General features: G+C 36.3%; 2 protein-coding genes across 3 annotated transcripts in view; one reads left to right on the top strand and one right to left on the bottom strand.

The window, feature by feature from the left end:
• LOC126375505 (protein goliath) overlaps positions 1–5196 on the bottom strand; it is a 104456-nt gene extending 99260 nt beyond the window's left edge. The window contains exon 1 of one of the 2 annotated variants that reach the window (XM_050022469.1): positions 4891–5196. The gene's annotated coding sequence lies outside the window, so the exon portion shown is untranslated. The remainder of the gene's footprint in view (positions 1–4890) is intronic. The other variant, XM_050022468.1, reaches the window with a different exon arrangement.
• Positions 5197–10243: 5047 nt separating this feature from the next.
• LOC126375440 (protein mini spindles) overlaps positions 10244–20209 on the top strand; it is a 59625-nt gene continuing 49659 nt past the window's right edge. Inside the window, exons 1-5 of the mRNA XM_050022356.1 lie at positions 10244–10410; positions 11924–12177; positions 16817–16947; positions 18537–18781; positions 19598–19758. Coding sequence (XP_049878313.1) covers positions 11976–12177; positions 16817–16947; positions 18537–18781; positions 19598–19758 — 739 coding nt within the window. The 5' untranslated portion in view covers positions 10244–10410; positions 11924–11975. The remainder of the gene's footprint in view (positions 10411–11923; positions 12178–16816; positions 16948–18536; positions 18782–19597; positions 19759–20209) is intronic.

The raw sequence follows: 20209 nt of genomic DNA, 5'->3' as shown, positions 1-20209 counted from the left end.
AAGAAACAAACGCGACGCTTAGTGGGTAGGCCCGCTACAAGGTGGACCGACGATCTGCTGAAGGTCGCGGGAAGCCGCTGGATGCGGGCAGCGCAGGACCGATCGTCGTGGAGATCCTTGGGGGAGGCCTATGCCCAGCAGTGGGCGTCGTACGGCTGATGATGATGATGAAAGAAACAAACTAAAGTGAAGTTTTAATAAATATTGTTACCATTTGCGTCGTCTCAAGTCATGCTGTATTTATTCGTCGCCAAGGACAGCCCACCTACTCCTTATTCCACGACTCCACTACCGCCGAGGCCGCATCACTTCCGGAACAGCATATTAGTTTATTTATAGTCTGACCATCACAGGAAGTTCAAACTGGTTTCTTAATGTTGTGTCAAGCATGGCGGAACGGAAGCTTTTCCCTCCGGCAACTTCCTTTTGTTCGTTGTTTAACGGTAACCTTTGGTTGGATTCATCGATTGTACGCGTCGATAATATAAAATGCTGTTTCACTTCGCAAGGAAAATATACCGCGCTATAATACCGCGGCCACAGCTCAATGAAAGCGGAAGTGTGCTGTTATATTTTACGATGTGCACTTTTCGTTTGTTATTGTCGACTTGAAAATTTATTGCAACTTCAAGAAATACAAAATAGATTAGTAGCTAATCCAGTGAAATCTTGGTCCTTGAGTGAAATGCCCAAGAGGTTATATTAATGAAATTGAATCCGTATAAAAAAAATACACGCGAGTGGGCATCCGCTTAAGTATTTAAATTCGGGTTCAGTTATAAAAAAATAATATATGCATGCATGCTAATCCAATTTCGGTCAAGATAATTTTAGATGCCAGTGTCATTCACCTCAGGCGGGTTCGCAAAAACCATTGACCTGTTACAAGATAAAACCCAAAACTGGGTTGAAACTCCACCGTTTTATTGAGCCATTCGACTGTATACCTAACTGCAGTGTTCTGGAACATTTATACAATTAAATAAAAGGAGAAGAAAAATGATCGTTTTCTTTGAAATCACGGAACAACTTCATGATTTTCAGAGTCAGTCACAAATAAACAGAGATTTGTTTAGACTTTTTAACTTTTATATTTATAGACTCCGGGTAAATATTCGTTTCCTCATAACGATGTTTCTATTTATAATAGGCTTCGACCCTGGTGATGCGCAAATCATGCACACCCGTGCATGCGTGGGCACAATAATTAAATCAAAGCGGAATCCGCAACAGTGCCGTGTCACATGTTACCAACAAAATCCTATTAGAGTATGTAGCGGTAAAAGCATAAGGCACCTTCTGGATCTGGGTGGGTATAATTGTATTTGCCAAATAAATGACTTTCAGGTTCACGCGAGTTCAGATGTAAGCTATGTACAAAGGTCACAGTTAAATTAATTTTCGAGACGAATTCGTATTTCAACACGAACAGCCATTGTTTACAAAAGCCGAACGTTTCATTAATTGCTTTAATACTTGATAACATTTTGTGTAATGGAATCATTTTCCACAGCAACAAGCACGATATTACTTACTGTGGCTTAAATGTATCCATGTAGACCGCTTAAATAACACCACAACAACAGCCGCAATAAAGATAATAATATGATTACATTAATTAGTAATTATTCTGACCACACACGGAACTAAAACTATGGAGTTTTCCTTATAAAGCTAAATTAATTATCTGCTTACCTAAGAACACCCCCCACACCCCCTCCGGTTGATTGAGGAGGGGCCTGTGCCCAGAAGTGGGACGTATATAAGCTGTTTATGTATGTAGTATCAGTCAAATATATGTGTTTTTTATTTGACAACATTCGCATAAGCGTGCGTCTAGAATATTAAATAATAAAGAACAAAGAACACATTTGCAAATGATTGCGGTCAATACGCATTGTTGCCCTTTAGCTTACGTACTGATAAACTACGTACACGGTAAACAAGTCGTTGATCTGTGAATGTTTTTATTACACGAGTAAAGGAAATAGGAAACTACACTTTATTAATACATACTTCACGTATAAGTAAGTTGTTATTTCGAGTTCTTTGCAAGTTTCTAAATTGTGTGGATTTCAAAGATTTCACAAGAATGTTATCATTGTTAACATGTTGCTAACCGAGGAATAGATTCCAAAAAGTCGTACCAATATATTGGGTGGTTACCCCCTCTGGTATTTGAGGGGAGGCCTGTGCCCAGCAGTGGGACGTATATAAGCTGTTTATTATGATATGTATATAAACACGAGTAAAGGAAATAGGAATCTCTACGCTTTTATAGTCCATATATACTTCAAGTAGAAGTTGTTATTTTGAGGTTTTTTTTTGCAAGATTTCTTTTAATCATAGTCAGAGTACTGAAGGTATGCCATGCCCCTATAAGCGCACGAGTCACCACAGATGGCGACTGCATATATGGCTGCCTGGGTACCTGGAGAGGTTTGCACTCCATACTTGTTTGATACGTGACCAGATTCACGTTGCTTTTAAAACACCGGATGGATTTCTAGACTCGCGGGCTAACAGGTAATACCTAATTTGCGAAATTATAACAAGCGCGTGCGATAGCTCACGTACTGGATATCATTGTGGAAATGTGATCTCTCAAAACCTAGTTAGATTCGAAACGGAAGGCGTGCGACCAAAATAATATGCAAGAAATACTTCGATAGTGACGACTTTAAAATGTATTGGGAAATTAAATTCTTTCGTTTATGTAACTTCTAAATGTTTAAATTTACATTCAGATTATGTTTTGAAATGTTTATATCCAAAAATAATTGAATATTTATAGAGCCGCATACAAAATTAGGTCGACCACTTCAAATGTATGGGATGGGATGGCTTTTAGATAAATAAAACGAACTCATCTAAACACTCGAAATATAGATCTTTGAACCTACTTCAAACGTGAAATGTAGATTTTTAATTTTCAGAAATATTTTGTTATAAATCTCAATCGCAGGTTTAACGGGAAAACAATAACTATTAATAGCTATTTTATTGTGGTTTTACTTAAGTATTACAATAGAATTGGATTTATTGGAAAATAAGTTATGAATCACTTCATTTTCTTCGTGTTTATTGTCTTTAAAGTTTACTTGACAGTTAAACATTTTCTAACGGATATATTAAATCAATACACTGGTATTAGAAACCTGCTTCCCTAGGTCATTATGGTAAATTTCCTTTTAGTTGAATGTTTACTCGACTGCAAAATACCTACACTTAGTAAGAGTCTAAATTGTGTGGATTTTAGAAACTTCACAGGAATTTTATCATTGCTAATCTATTGCTAACCGAGGTATAGATTCCAAAAATCGTACCTATGTATTTGGTGGCTTTTCACTCCGGTTGATTGAGGGGAAGCCTGCGCGCAACAGTGGGGTGTATATAGGCTGTTAATGTTATGTATTATTTGGTGACACAAATTATTATATAACCTTAAAGGAATGCTGGACCAGAAATAACAATGGCAATAAATAAAACTACGCTGGTAGATCCGGTTTACGAGGTAACTGTCGTAAAGACAATAAAACCACTTTAGGAAGACCTGTCTATTTCCTTTCTTCTTCTACTCGTATCTATACGTGTTCGGTTATCACAACGAAAGATCACAAAGGCCAAATGTCTTAGGTCTTTTGGAAATAGTTTTAACTAATCTAAACATTTATAAAAGGTGAGTAGGTAAGTGTTTATTTCTTAGTCGCCGACGACGCCTTGGAAGATTTCGAAAAATGTGTAGGTACCTATCTACTTTACATTTAAGATAATAACTAGACCCTTACTATATAAATATAAAGATTATTTTATTTGTTAGTTTCGTTTTAGGTATAATAAATAGCTCTTTCCCATCAATAAACAAAAACAACATCCATTACTTAAATGTTGTTTTCAGACGCAATAGCCAGCTAAATTTCCTTTATTTAATTAGTAACCTTTTACTAAACGAAAGATGATGAATGTGAGCAAAAAGTTAATTGAATTGCCGGCGATTGGCGGCGATACGGTAACAAAACAACGAATAATACGGAAGAAAAATAATGGAAACTACCGTTTGATATAACAACAAATATCTAGTGAATAAATAATAATACAGTACTAATTCTAAAGTAGGTAATTTGGAACAAATACAAGAATTCTTCTGATAATTTCTATGACACACTAGGTACCCACCTATTCAACTGTAAATAGGTAGTAAAGATGTCTAAGTATTCATAAGTTATTGTTAGGTAGGTATATCTAGATATATTTCTGGCTTCAAATGGCACATGCCAGTCACAAAACTAAATGTTGATCTCGAAATAAAGGGCAGAGTTGAAAAATAAATTTTAATGACTACAAAGGATTCACACGAAGTAGGTAGGTAATTTTCAGGATAATATCGTAATTTAACTTTTCGACGAGGGTGGATCTTCTGTGCTGTAGGTATGCTTCATACAGGGAAGGGAATGGGTCTTCAGATAGGATGCCAAGACAGGTGGTGATGGATAGGTTAAAACAGGAGCTCACAATTTCAAACATACAACCTGTGGATTACAGAGTGAAATAACAATGGCTAGGTACCTACTTCGATGTGTCTACTACAACATGTTTAGGAAAATCCGTAAACATTATGTTCCATTAAGTAGGTGCCTAACTACTTAAAAGCAACTTATGAATAAAGCATATATACCTACTTCCACATACCTAGCTTGGTAGATATAGATAGGTAGTATTGTGTAAATATCGACACCAATCGGCGACTATTTACATTAATTCTACATAAAAGGCTGTTCATATCCGATTGGCACGTAAATAAACGTCAAGCTACTTCAATACTTTACTGACTACAAATTTAACTAATACCTCGTGTTTATAAAATGAATAAGAAAATATAATGTTACATACTTACAATATGAAGCATACTATGCAGGACAGCTGTTATAATTTCACTGGTCGGTTGAAATTATCGCAAATCTCTTCGCCCCAAGTAACACCGAACGAAAACACAGCACTATTGTTTGTTTAATCTATTTCTCTAGATATTTACGTCGGCCTTTGTTTATTCGATATGAAAGTACTGATTCCGCGGACAAAGACTACAAATTCGATAATATAGTCTATATTCTGCTGGATAGCAGTACGTTAACGGTTCCAAAAATCGGCGAACGCACAGTAGTCACGACAACAGCGCGACGCACGTCTCGCTCGCTGTTAAACTAAACACTATTTGAATTTTAACTCAACCAAATAATCGAACGAACGAAATAATTTTACTACATGAACGAATGAAATAAAACCAAACAATCAACGAGTGAACGAATTGAACGATTGAGAAAAGCGGTCTAAATGATTCCTATCTCTTTTAAGCTTATTTATGAATATTGAAAAAAGAGAGAGATAGACGCTATAAACCAAAAATATAATTTTGACAGAAACGCTTGGATTGGATGTTGAATGAAAGAGTAGCATTGAAATGTTGCCGCTTATTGCATCAAATCTACACTTTCAAATAGGATTTTTAAGCATTTAACGACAAAGGGTAGGGGGAATTTATTTTCTTAAAGATGAATGAACGTTGTAGTAAAAAATAAACAACCCTTAGTACAGTAAAATCACAGCGTATTTTGCGCATAAAATGTTTTAAAATCGCTAAGCTAAGCTAACTAATGTTAAGGCATAACTAAAATAAAATTAAACAATACATTTTGGAACGAAAATATATTGAAAACAGATTTTAGTACTAATCTTCTTCTCTGCTTTAATATTTTGTTTTTTATAGTGACGATCGAGTTATGTGTTCCAAGTATTTTTCGTTTTCTTAACTTGTAATAAACATGACTAATAAACTAGAGGCAAGCAAATGCTTTTTAATATAATGATATTTGAGCATTTTCAAAAATAAGTGTACCTCCCATTTTCACGTTGTCCCTTGTGTTTGAAGTCTAATAACTAGTAAAATTTACTTCTAGCTAATTATTTTAATTATTGAGATACATTAAATATATTCTAAACTAATTAAATTCTAACAAAATTTTCATGGTTATGAGGAATTATTTAAATAAAATGTAAATTTCAAATCACTAAGTACTAGATTTTGCCGTGTCCCCCACTCAAACTGATAAATGTTTGAAGAGATTCTTAAAACTTTTTGTACTAGGGTATCATTTGATGTTTGGTATTGGTTGAAGTTTTCTAAAGGTTCTCTCATTTCCAGTAGTTTATAATTTAAATCTTGTGCTTATTTAAATATAGTTCAATTTTTTCAAAAGTCTTAAAAAGTGTACCGACCGGACATGTCGGGTTTGTCACGACTAAAACTGCCTATTGAAATTATTTACGGTAGCTATATTCGTTTTAAAATGGCAAAATTATCCTTAATTTACCGGTCGCCATTTAAAAAAAGACTAGTGACAAAATATATTTCGTGACGCGAGACGTGTTTTCTGGTATTCCACGGCCGTCAAAATTTTATCTGTCGGGTTAGAGACGATATAAAATCAGATTCAGGTGAGTTATATTTTATTAATTTATTCAGAAGATGAACTATATTATAATGCAAAATTATTTACATTTGGTGACAAGATTAGGTATTTTTTTTCCTTTTAAATATCGGTTTGAATACAAAATGGGAACAGAGCGTCACGTCAGTTTTGCGACATTTTTCCCTGTGACCTACAGGCTGACTAGTAAAGTCGCAAAACCGACACTATAAAGCTGAGACTACATACTGAAAAGGTTTAAATTTTTTAGGCTTAACAATGCCACTAACTAGTGCAGAACGGTCTCGGAGATATAGAGAAAAATTGAACAAAGAAAATCCCGAGAAATTAAACGCCCAAAGGTTAAAAAATTTACAAAGAATAAAATCGAAGAAGAAAAAAATATCTGAAATGAATGAAGAAGAAGCTGAAAAAAGAAGACAAGTTTGTTATTTGTTAAACTAAGTAATCTTGATTTTCAAAAAGACTGTTCCCATTAAGAATTGATAATTATTTGATTAAAAACTTAAAATTTGTGTAAGTATATCTTTTATTTTATTCACTTACATTTTTGGGTTCGGTTTTCTCCTGTGTGAGCCCACCCTTAGAAAAATTCGTATGTCAGTTTTGCGACAGTCCCTCATTTTGCGACGAAGAAATTCTTACATTTTTCTAATTTTCAATATGGAGAGTTGCTAATAATTTCTATTATTTATTAAAATGATTTTAATATTCGGTATCACAATAATTACTTTGTTTATTAAACTAATATTCGAAATTAAATCGTAAATATAATGGTTGCCTTGGTATCAGCTGTGACAAAACCGAACGAAAAACTAGCATATTTCGTGTTTTATAGATTTTATGACTATGTATATATTTTTTTCATAAAATATCTTTGGTAATCTTCATAACACAACTAAAATCATATTTATATCTTTCTTATAGTTACAGACCAATTATTTTTAAGATAGTCGCAAAACTGACATTTTTTTCGCCCGTCGCCCTATAATTTAATAATTTTTCGTAAAATAGATTAATCTGTTAACAACTTCACATAATTTCATAAACTATCGCGTATCTTAATAATATCTAAATCAAAATATCTCCAACAATGTCATATTTTTAATTATAGCTAAAATTCAGACGTAGTACACTTAATTTTGAAAACGCTCATTTATTTGTTTTAAATTAATTAATGAAATAATTTCCGGGCTAAGCCCCCATAAAATATAGATGCGCTGTACAAATTTTACGTGATAGTTACCTCTTCTCTCACTACTCGGGTATATAATATACCAAAAATATAATGTAATGGCAGGTGCATATATACACTTCTCATCAAAAAAATCGAAACACTTCCGTTTTCATTGTTTCTGTCCGAATTTAACACAAAAAAGAATTCATACGATGAAAAAAAATACATAAATATATAGCTGGCAGTTTGGCCATTACAGTAATAAGCGAAAATTCTAAATTCAAAATTAGAATTTCATTTGTTTATCTTATAAACGAAATGAATCACTGTTTTGAGACAAATGTGTGTTTAGGGTTGGAGTTCATTTAGCGTTTAAAAACTAAAAATTGGCGCCTATCCTTAAACTTTTTGTTTTTTATTTCAATACTGTGACTTTGGGACGTCTGAAAAAAGGTTTTTTTTCTAAAACGTATGGATACTTCGCCCACAGAAGCCGCCCAAGTTGTGGCATTGCTGGATTCTGGCCTTAGTCAGCGTGTTGTGGCTGCAAGACTGCATCTAAGCCTGTCATCTGTTCATAGAGTCTATAAACGTTATCGGGAGACTGGTTTGTTCACGCGCCGTTCAGGATCTGGCAGGAATCGGGTCACTTCTGAGCGAGATGATCGATTTATTGTAACAACTTCTTTAAGAAATCGACGCCTTAACGCTTTTCAACTGCAGCAGCGGCTTCGTGTTGTACGAAGGGTGGCTGTAAGTGACTCTACAATTAGAAGAAGGTTGAAGGATCGTGGACTGGTACCGCATAAGCCAGCAAATGGGCCGAAATTAACTGCAGACCATCGAAGAGCGCGCCTTAACTTTGCACGTGAGCACCTAAATTGGTCATACCTACAGTGGAGCAAAGTTCTCTTTTCTGATGAGTGTAAAATTATGCTGTATGGTAACGACGGAAGGAACAAGGTCTACAGAAGAGACGGAGAACGCTATGCACAATGCTGCATTGAAGAAAAGGTCAGCTATGGTGGCGGTTCGTGGACGGTTTGGGGAGGAATCAGCGCCGACGGTAAGACAGAGCTTGCTTTCGTGTCTGGGCCACGTCTGCCTGCACTAAACTGTCATCGGTACGTCGAAGAGTGTCTCGAGTCTCATGTGATGCCCTATGCACATTTTATTGGCAACGGCTTCATATTCATGCACGACAATGCTAGGGCTCACACCGCGGGCGTCGTACGAGATTATCTTAACGAAGTCGATATCTCTATTATGGAATGGCCAGCAAGAAGCCCGGACATGAATCCCATTGAACATCTGTGGGATGAATTAAAGAGACGAATTCGAGCAAGAGATCCTGCCCCAGAAACACTTAGCCAGCTGCAAGATGCAATCCAAGAGGAATGGGACAATATACCACAGCATGTGATCATGACTCTCATCCGATCGATGAAGAACCGTATGGAAGCAGTAATTAGAGCTCGGGGAGGGAATACAAGTTTGTAAATAAACGTTTTTTAGCTTTTTTTTTTCATTTACGTGTGTTGTTTTATCCATTTCCTTTATACTCCATACGGAATAAAAATGACTCATTTAACAAAATACGAAACCTATGAAAAATTCATTTAAATTTAGAACATTAACATTAAGATTTGATAAGCTCATATTACTCACTATTAAACGACATTTAACGTTTATTCCTAAATGTACACATTTTTCTGATAATCCTGACAAAACGTAAACTTGCAAGGTGTTTCGATTTTTTTGATGAGAAGTGTAAAAATAATTGTTGCCTGATATTTGGATCAGATTACGCATAGATTTATATTGCTACCTATATTTCTTTTTTATATTTTGATCAGAATAGTAATGGTGGAAGATGTAATAAAGGTCATAATTTATACTCCAAAAACAAAGATAAAATATGCATTATGTCTGTTAAACATGAAATAACAAGGTTAAAACGAAGGCAACATTGAACACCACCATCTATATTGTTTTTGAGGAACGTAGCTTGGAAGGTCCCTCATTCCCCATAAAACAGGCAATCATTCAAAGCTTGCAACACAGGAAAAGGAGTAGTCTATGGTTTGATGTTGCTAGTCTATAAAATGTTTTTTAATAATGGGGTAAACATTTATGCAATAAAAATATATTTTAAAATAAAAATACGCGATTGTTTAAATCAATAATGGTTCCTACAGACACCTCCTAGTTCTATTTTCAGTTATACCTGACGTCTTCTTATCCGCTGAAAAGGAAAGGGATGGATGTTTGACAAGTGATGATTTTAAAATAAATGAGTGAATGAAACACTAACCCAGACGAATCAAATAGGTATCGCGGGGGTGTGCAAACCATTTGACGTGTGCTGTTATCACAATTCTGTCGGATCAACGCCATCGCTAAAGTATTGAAAGTGTTCTGTAATATTGCCGTCTAAAATTGGCGTATGTTTTATACATTTTTAATCACAAAAATGAATACTTTTTACACGTTTTACTGCTTTAAAAGTTGAGGTAAGTTACGCAGGGTGTTGGGGAATTAAATAAATATATTGGCAACACCATACCGTCCATCCATTTTCATTTTGCAAAACTCAAAAAAACGACGACGGAAAAGAAAAAGGCATTTCTTTTGTCGGTTAGGATATCTTTTTGTCGCTGGATAATGTGAGTGAATTAAGTTTGTGTGGCGGTGGATTTGTGTAAATTGTTTTCTTGTCTGGACGTTACAAAGGACAGCTGTTTAACGGTAAGTTTTGTGACATTTGACTTGGATTTGTTTGTTGAGAAAGTTAACCGTCGGGCGTTCGTAGTCACTGCAGATGTGGTCCAATTTCACATCTCGTCTTAAAATGGGCACGGCTATAAATGAACCGGCACGCAATTAACTATTTGTTCCGGAATATTGGAGGTAGCCATTTCACTATTGTAAAGACGCAACGTTGAATCACCGTCGTATTGACGTATTTCTCATGTATTTTGTTGTGTTATACTGTGTGTAAGTTTACTCCTACGCTTTGAAGAAAGTGGGTATGATAGGTGCTTGTTATTTACAAATAAGGCAGGCGTGCGCCAATTTACTCATTACTATGGCTACCACTAGTTTGGTGTATCCTTGTACTTAATTGAAACAAGGTTTTTCGTATATAAACTACCTCCTTTTATCTGAAAATCTGGATTTGGTTAGAACTGAGACAATTTATGTAAATCCCAGCCCTTGTAAGGCAACTGCATGCATTACTCTAAGGTCACACAATGCAATAGTAGCATTTATATTCAGGGCCAACTAGAATCCTTTTTGGGTAAAGACTGTGAAGAACATGCATTAATAGTAAGTAATTATTTTAGAAGAAAAAAACCTCATTTGATTTCACAGGCATTCACTCATGTGTTGAGTCGTAACTATAAAATATTTAAATATTTATTTTTTATTAAATGAAGAGTAATCAATTTGCCGTAATATTTTATAAAATAAATTTTTAAGTATTCATACCAATATGAACATCACATAACTACAGTTAACAGAATGTTTGTCAAGAATCGGGGGCACATTTATTGATTTACATTGTGTCACTGCTACATTGTAATGTGTCCTGAGACCCTAAATAAGAAATACCTAACTAGCAGGGTCAACAGAAATTTTGGGGTATAGTGCCCTTTTATAATAAAGCTGACATAGTTAACTATCTTGCACTGAAGCATTGAAAAATGGATGCCTCTAATTCATGAGTGTTCCATCATTTGAAAGATTTTTCTGTTAGTGTTTTTTTTTATTTAATTTGTATTGAGGCTTGACTGCTTGAGCCATCCTTGGTGTTTCTGCCACCATGAGTTAAACAAGTTAAATGTAACAAAATTATTATAAACATGCAAAATTATTAAATGATACAACACAGTCTAAAATATAAAAAAATTTTTTAGTCTTTTATTTGTTAACTTATATTACTTAACTATATAAGTAAATATAGTCATTAAAAACCTTTAATACCTATTATAATAACTTTTATTTGGTACAAACAATTTTAATTGTTTTATGAAATAGTTTTTTCCGTTTTTCTTTTTAAAGTTTCTATCATTTTACAAAAGATTAATATTACAACACTACACTTCTGTTGTTGTTTTTCTTTTGGTGGTTTTATTTCCACCTTCATGTTCAAAAAAAAATAATAATCCAACTGCTGGGCAAATGCTATTGAGCTTTCACTTCCCCCTGCCTAGGTACGGCTAAGTTTGGTTAAGTAAAATGAATTTTTCTTCCACAGTCCTTGATCAAAATTCACCTGCACTCACATCACATGACATCATTCTGACAAAATGGAAGATGAGAATGAATATAAGAAGTTATCGACCGAAGATAAATGTGTGCACAAGCTGTGGAAGGCCCGCGTGGCCGGCTACGAAGAAGCCATCAAACTCTTCAACCAGATTGACGATGAGAAGTCTCCGGAGTGGAACAAATACCTTGGGCTGATCAAGAAGTTTGTGACTGACAGCAATGCGGTGGCTCAGGAGAGAGGTGTGTATCATTAACGCTTATTTTATCTAAGACTACAGTATTTTAATGTGGAGGAAGCATGAGAAGTATGTCAGACTGAGATAGAAGCAAATGGAATTTGATAGTCTGCATCCCCAGTGGGAAATAGGTGTGAGCTGATGTATGTATGTACTACAATATTTTCATATTGTAACCATATTTCATGGAGAGTAAGATTTCCTCTTGTCTGCACAGTGATTTTTTTTTATTATAGCCTTTGGCCACTAATAGCATACAAGTTGTTTTCTGATTATAACTTGTACTTTTGCATACTCCAATATGTCAGGATTATTGATGTAAAAAGGATTTTAAACCTTTTATTTTAAAATGTTTCAATCAGTTGAAACCATGATATTATATAATCATACTCAGACAGGAGTATAAGATGAAATAAGAAGAAATATTTGATATTCAAAAAAAAAAAGAAAAAATCATTAAAGATAAATAATAAATATTATTTATTATCCCTGTACAGTGCTCCAAACTTCATTGTGTTGCACCTATTTGTTCATATAATTACATGATATAAATAGGCACATCTGTAAACTTAGGAGATTCTTGCCAAATCCTGTCACCAGGAAGTCACCAATCATGTTAATGTTGCAAGGATGCCAACAGACTATTTGCCAACATACTGGCTTTTCTAGTTACGGTTCATCCTTGGGATAAATGAATTATGGCGAAACTTAATGAAATGAAATTTATTAGTAGAAAAATTGGTAAAAAAAATATAAGGGCAGTCTCTCATGTTTTACCAGAGTACAAATTATTGATTAAGTTACTTATTTATGTAATTACATTTAACTCTTTATGTTTTTATTCTTTCTTTAATTAAAATTTTATAAATATTAGGCTTTGTGTGGGAGACAAAATTTTAATTTTAATACAAAAGTTTATTATTGCATGTTTGTTTTCTACAAAATAATTTTCTGACAAATCACCTTTGTTTTTCCTCTTTTTACTTTCCTTCAATGATGAACTGATGAAGTTGTTAATTTCATAATATTAAATAATGTAGACATATGAAAGTGTTCATAATCTGTCTTACAATTCCACATTTTTATACATTTACCACAACATAGGTATGGTCACGAGTACTAATATGCATACATTTTGAAACCATGTTACATTAACTTTTTTGACAAATTAATCCATTAGTCTCATTAAACGTCAAATATGTTAGTGCGACAGGGTTCCAAAGTGGGTACATGATATTGCTCATGACTGTACATAAGATAGATAGATCGAAACCCACGGATAAAACCCCCGAATAACATCACAACATGAGCTCTCTACTAATCTCTAGTAGGGTAGCATACATATCCATCGCAAGATGAACTAAGTACGCACACCTCGCCGAGCTTTCTGTTAGACCAACGTGATAGGTGGTGAGCCGTATCGCCGTCTATAAAGGTCGAGCCAACTAGTGAAAACTGAACTTAAGATAAATTAATAACTAATTGGTGCAAGTCCGGTGCAAAGGAGCTCGGTGGCGCAGCGGTAAACGCTCTCGGTCTGCGATTGTTGAAGTTAAGCAACTTTCGCAAAGGCCGGTCATAGGATGGGTGACTACAAAAAAAAAGTTTTCATCTCGAGCTCCTCCGTGCTTCGGAAGGCACGTTAAGCCGTTGGTCCCGGCTGCATTAGCAGTCGTTAATAACCACCAAATCGCACTGGGCCCGCGTGGTGGTTTAAGGCCTGATCTCCCTATCCATCCATAGGGAAGGCCCGTGCCCCAGCAGTGGGGACGTTAATGGGCTGGTGATGATGATGATGCAAGTCCGGTACCAATTGGTGTAAATTCGAACCGGCACTCCCCGTTTGAGAAGCAATCCGGTAAACCACAGGACCACAGTGACTATAAAAACCTATTTTTGTTACTACATATTTGTGTTGTATAAAGATATTACTTACGTAGCACTTAAGCCCACGCGCAATTACCTTCACTTAGTGTAATAAAAAAAATAGAATACTTTCTCCATTGGAGCCGCCACCCACATAGTATTTACATAATTGAACTGGCATTAATCTAATAGCCATTTGAAAGTAAAATTAAATATCACTAAGAGTGGTGCTAATTCCTGCAGACGCCGTCTAATTTTATTTTAAGTTATGTCTGTCATTTTCTTATCCGTTGAAAAAGAAGGGTACGGGTAATCGACAGGCATAAAATTTATGGAATACACGACTATTTTAAGCAGAAATCTTAAACAACGTCTAAAAATTTTACAGCGGCCAATAACCCGACAGAGTTAAGTAGACAGCACGTCAAACGAATTACATACCAGCGAGATGCCTATTTTATTCGCCCGGGTTATTCATTCGTTTTAAAATTAACTTGTTGACAATCACCCGTCCCTTTCCTTTTTGGCGGATAAGGAAATGACGGATATAACTTACAATAAAATTAGGAGGTGTCTGCAGGAATCGGGGCCAGTAATAAACTAAGTTTAAAATATAGTCCGTCTGTATATCGAAAGTCGAGGGGTAAGGGGTACTATTTCTATGCATAATAGTGGGAGTACTACACTGCCTACCCTTATACGTACACAGGCGTGATGCTATGTTTAGTAAATAAACAACTAACATAACAAAACAAATAGTGCTACGCAGGTTATTGACCCGAAAAGATATAACTATTTAAGGAAAACGTATTTGGTAAAATGAGCTATAAATACACTGTCTCATCTAATAGGATAAGGATGTCCTACGTCAGGATCAACGTGTCAATTGTATGAATTCGTATAATTACGTGGCATTTTGTATCATGTATCTGTTAGGGTTCCACCGGGTGTCGTGCGCGGGGACGCACACGTTGTCAGGATGGACGATTGTTAGGGTTCGTAATGTTTATTTTATTATTTAATTATTATTAGATTATGTAACTTAACGTGAATCTGTGTCACGACATTATTATTTTTAATTTGGAACTGGCATATTATTTCATTTGTTTTTATTTTGATTTCTTCTTTTTCGAACGGGAACGTTATCCCGCCTTTTTTAAAAGGCGGTAACGTGGAATTTTGTTCGGTTGCGGTAATCTGTTATGGAGAGTTAACATTGTTTATGAAAATATAACATTAAGAGAATTGTTGAATTGTTTGATTACGACTAGCACCTCCCCACCTGAGAGCAGTAGTATTATCACATATCTTAGTTGGAAACTATGACGGCCTCCGCGGTTCAGTGGTTGAGCGTTGGGCTCACGATCCGGAGGCCCTGGGTTCGAATCCCAATAATCACTTTGTTATCCCTAGTTTGGTTAGGGCATTAAGAAGAGGAGGAGCCTGTACCTCCGCCTGTGATTGCCCTGTGAGTTACACTACATAAATGATTCTGATAACGACCGACGTGGTCCAGTGGTTGAGCGTTAGGCTCACGATCCGGAAGTCGAATCCCGTTGGGGAAATATCACAAAAATTACTTTGTGATAGGGTATTATTACTAGTTTGTCTGGCATTACAGGCTGATCACCTGTTTGTCCGAAAGTAAGATGATCCGTGCTTCGGAAGGCATGTTAAGCCGTTGCTCCCGGTTACTACTTACTGATGCTAGTTAGTAGTCGGTACATGAGTCATGTCAGGGGCCTTTGGCGGCTCAATAGTAACCCTGACACCAGGGTTGATGAGGTTGGTATTCCACTTCACAACACACACGATAAGAAGATGCGCATATATAAAAATAAGTGGTCAATGCAAACAAATGTCAAATAGCAATATTGCTTTTTTTGATTGAATTGCTTTGACGTGGGTTTTTTAACCCCGACGATCACGTGACAGCACATGCTTCTGACTCGAGGGTGCCTGCCTGAGTCGTGTCTATCACGTGACCCCATGTCACGCTCAAGCCACGAATACCACTTTCGGAACCAATCGGTGAAAGTCAAATCTCATAAACAAAACGTGGGCAGGCACCGGTCTATCGCGTGTTCACCTAAGTCGGATTAGAAAGGATTATGAGTGTTAAGACCTGAAATTGAAGCCTAAATAGTTGAATGTCTCTTTTTACTTAAAAGGATTAGGTATTATTGCTATGGCAAATGGTGAAGTCTTAGAAAAATCAGTCTTATTTAAAGAAAACCACACACACACACATCTCTCCCTGCACGTGGCCTCATGTACTGAACCCTAGGTGTTAACAAAGTCGTAGATCGTGCAGGTGTGACCTAAGTCGGACCATAGATATTTAAGTTAGTGGGACGTATATAGGCTGTTTATGTATGTAAATAAAAATATAATAATGTGTATTTTAACCTCTCATCTGCCGGAACGCGGATCTCGACCAGACACAATGTAAAATCTATTGTGTCTGGTATCTCGGCAGATGAGAGGTTAATGAATGTGGTTTGGACACGTAGGGCGGATGAAGGATAATAGGGTTACGAAAGCGGTGTATAAAGCGAAAGTTGATGGTTTTACTGATGACGTCACAGGACAGTATTTCCATACAAATGCCATAGGAAATTTTCGTTTTAACATTTCGTAAAAAGTATCTCATTTGACTAAGTTGTCAAATAGTCTAATATTTTATTGTATTTATAAAAATACAATAATATGTATATAATGGGTTTTTTAAGCCTGAAATAAATGACTACTATTATAAGTATTTCCATATGTGCCAGGTATGGAAGCGGCGCTGGTGTTCGTGGAGAACTGCGCGGCGGCCGGCAAGACGGTGGGCGAGGTGATGGCGGGCATCGTCGCCAAGTGCATCGCCGCGCCCAAGACCAAGACCAAGGAACTCGCGATGCAGGTAACAACACACCTTTAGTAGCAGAAGTCAGGTTACGAATCCGGTTGACCGAACTAGCGCATCTTTTTAGTAGCACAGCTTCGGTTGAGCTATATACGACCCACTGCTGGGCTCCCTTCAATAGGCTAGTTTCCAACTAGTCAAATCAGTTACTTTTTACTAAACGTCAAAACACGAAATTGCTATGGAATTCGTATGAAAAAGCAAAATGTGACGACTTAGAAAAACGTGACAAAATGTCGCACTTATTATTATTATTACATTTTTGTTATTAAAATACATAAATAAGTTAAATAGAAGAAAGAAAACGTTTTTTGTCACCTTTAGATGTGTCTTAATTTAGTAATCAGAATGACATAATTTATCTTTGACCTAGGAAACTACCCAATTTTTTTTAAGCCCGCAACTTTAAAACAATCGGATAACGTGTCCATTTCATTGCCAAGTTAGGTCGTCGTCTCACGGACAAACCTATTACAAACTATTGATTTGTCAAACTTTTTAATAAGATATTTGTCTAGGTCATATATAAATAATAAAATGCTAGTCTAGAAATAGAAGCCAGCATAATATAATCAAGAATCAATCTCACTTTTTTTTGTTTTGATTTTCCCCGAAGGGTAAGGCAAAGGGAACTATGCCCATACAGCCACGTCTGACGAATTTTTTTTCTTGATGATTAATGAAATGATGAAAGGTGATGATGATGAAACCTAAGCCCCCACCCTCGGAGTAGACTCCTACACCGAACCCCAAACGAATTAACTCAAAAGTCCGCATAAACTTTTGAGTTATGAAGCGGCTTCCTAGCACGAAGCGAAAATAGGCAGATAAACTTTGTTTATTGAATACTCCAATATAATAACACTCGCGAATGTCTTCCGACTAACTTAATGCGATCATTAACCACAAAACATCACTTCGTATTAATTATTTAGATTATTCAATGAAGAAAGCAACTGTCCCGTTCCCGTTTCCCGCCAAAAGCCCGAATCAATCTCACTTTTAACAAACTTCAAAAAGAAGGTTATTTATTTTTGACGTTTACGAATTTGAATTTCGAATTACTTAACAGAATAGCATAGTAGTGAAGCATGGACTCTAGATACTGCTTGGTAACCAACATCAATAAAAGAATAATAAAAACTACTTACACACATATTTATTGGTTCAAGACTTTAATATCAAGTTGATATAAGATTGCAATAATTACACCGCTAAAAATATATCTTATCTAAATATTTTGTAACTTGCATATTTTCCACGTATCTGCAACAATAATAATTTATGAAGAAACGGATGTGGTACTAATATTATTGAGAGAATGAAAGATAAACAATTTCCCGCTTTCTAAATTTAAACACAGAATCGAGCAATTTAAAAAATAAAACGCTTCGCGCATGAATTGAAATTTAACCATTACACCACCGGGTCCTTCTTCTGCGGGTTCAAGTCAAGATTTTATTTCGATTTAAATTTTTTCTTTGTGACTTTCCCTAAGCACGGGTAGGTGCTATATAAAAAAAAAACATTTTACCTTTTATTTCGTACTAAAAATAAATATCTAACTACATTGTTTAACTTCACAGATAACACTGATGTACATAGAGATAGAAAAACAAGAGATTGTAGAAGACGAACTCCTGAAAGGGATGGAACAGAAGAATCCTAAAGTGGTGGCGGCTTGTACTGCGGCGTTGAATTCTGCACTCAAACAGTTCGGCAATAAGGTGATAGCTATCAAGCCGATGGTGAAGAAAATACCCGTACTGCTGACTGACAGGGATAAAGGAGTCCGGGATGAGATGAAGGCACTCGTCGTTGAGATGCATAGGTGAGTTACATACATACATACATAAACTCACGCCCATAATCCCTAATGAGGTGGGCAGAGCCACAAGTGATCAAAGACAACTTGCAGCCACTGTTACGATGTCGTAAGCTGGATATGATGAACCTTATGGTGATAAGGGATCAGCCTATCGCCCATAACATTAGTCCATCATGTTAGAAGACACAATCCCTCTGTCGGTTTTTACGACATGCTCGGGAAGACAAGCAGCTAAACGGTGGGGGTCTTTTTGACCGGATGGACTTACTCTCACCATAAGTGTTTGGTTCGGACCCCGTGGTAAACGAGAAAAACGAAACGGTATAAGTAATTTGAATGAGCGTGTGTCTCTGGGTACAAAGCTTTTTCTATCGTGGGTTGTGAGTTGGATTACCAACCTCATCTATCCTCGTGTCAGGGTTGTTATTGAGCCGCCAACGGCTCCTGACATGGCTCATGTAATGACTACTTACTTACATCATACATCAGTATCATCGGATCATCTTACTTTCGGACAATCAGGTGATTAACCTGTAATATCCTAACCAAACAAGGTCACAATCTTTTTTTCTGATATGTCCCCATTGGGATTCGAACCCGGGACCTCCGGATCGTGAGTTCAACGCACAACCACTGGACCACAGAGGCCGTTGGTATACAAAGCTAAATACTACAGACTTGGTTCTTTCTAACCTGAACATTTGGAAGGCCCGGTTTTTTACAGAAACACCTGCCTGTCTGAGCTTCTAAGTTCTAACCCGCGGAAGATAAAGCAGCCTAATACAGATAAAATAATATATGAATATGGTTTATACACAGATGGATCGGGGGCGCCATCGAGCCGCACATCGCGTCTCTCCAAGCAGTCATGCAGCAGGAACTGCGCGAGGCATTCAGCAGTAGTGGCACTGCGCAGCCCACGCGCTACCTGCGCTCACAACAGCACCGCATCAGAGACGTGCCCGCAGACGCCGGCGACGGTAATACGCTCCACGCCTTTTATAATAACCACAGATTCAAATTCATAAATATCTTTAATCAGTAGGTAACATAGTTACACTTTGAATCGTCAATTTTTACATAACGAACGTCTCATCCGCCTAAAACTACTGCAGCTTCTCACAACCTGTATAGCCGGGGAAAAGAAGCTGCAAGAAAAACCTCGGTACAGGGTCGTTAGACGTTCTTTTTTTAAAAAAATAAAAATAAACATAAAATATTGGTATACAATTGAGTAATCAGACGAATAAAGAATAATACTGCGTATAGAACGCTAACTCTCTGCCCCGCGCAAATTCATATCAGGCGCGAAGCTAGACTTACCTCACCCCCTCTGGGTCTTACTTTAGTCTAAATGGCTGCAAGCTGCTTAGGAGTAAGGGAGAGCGCAGACTGTCTATCCCACTCACATAGTACTTACATAGTAAAAAG

This window comes from Pectinophora gossypiella, chromosome 19 (assembly GCF_024362695.1).
Source record: "Pectinophora gossypiella chromosome 19, ilPecGoss1.1, whole genome shotgun sequence".
Taxonomy (NCBI): Eukaryota; Metazoa; Arthropoda; class Insecta; order Lepidoptera; family Gelechiidae; genus Pectinophora; species Pectinophora gossypiella.
This window is presented reverse-complemented; position numbering and strand designations above follow the sequence as displayed.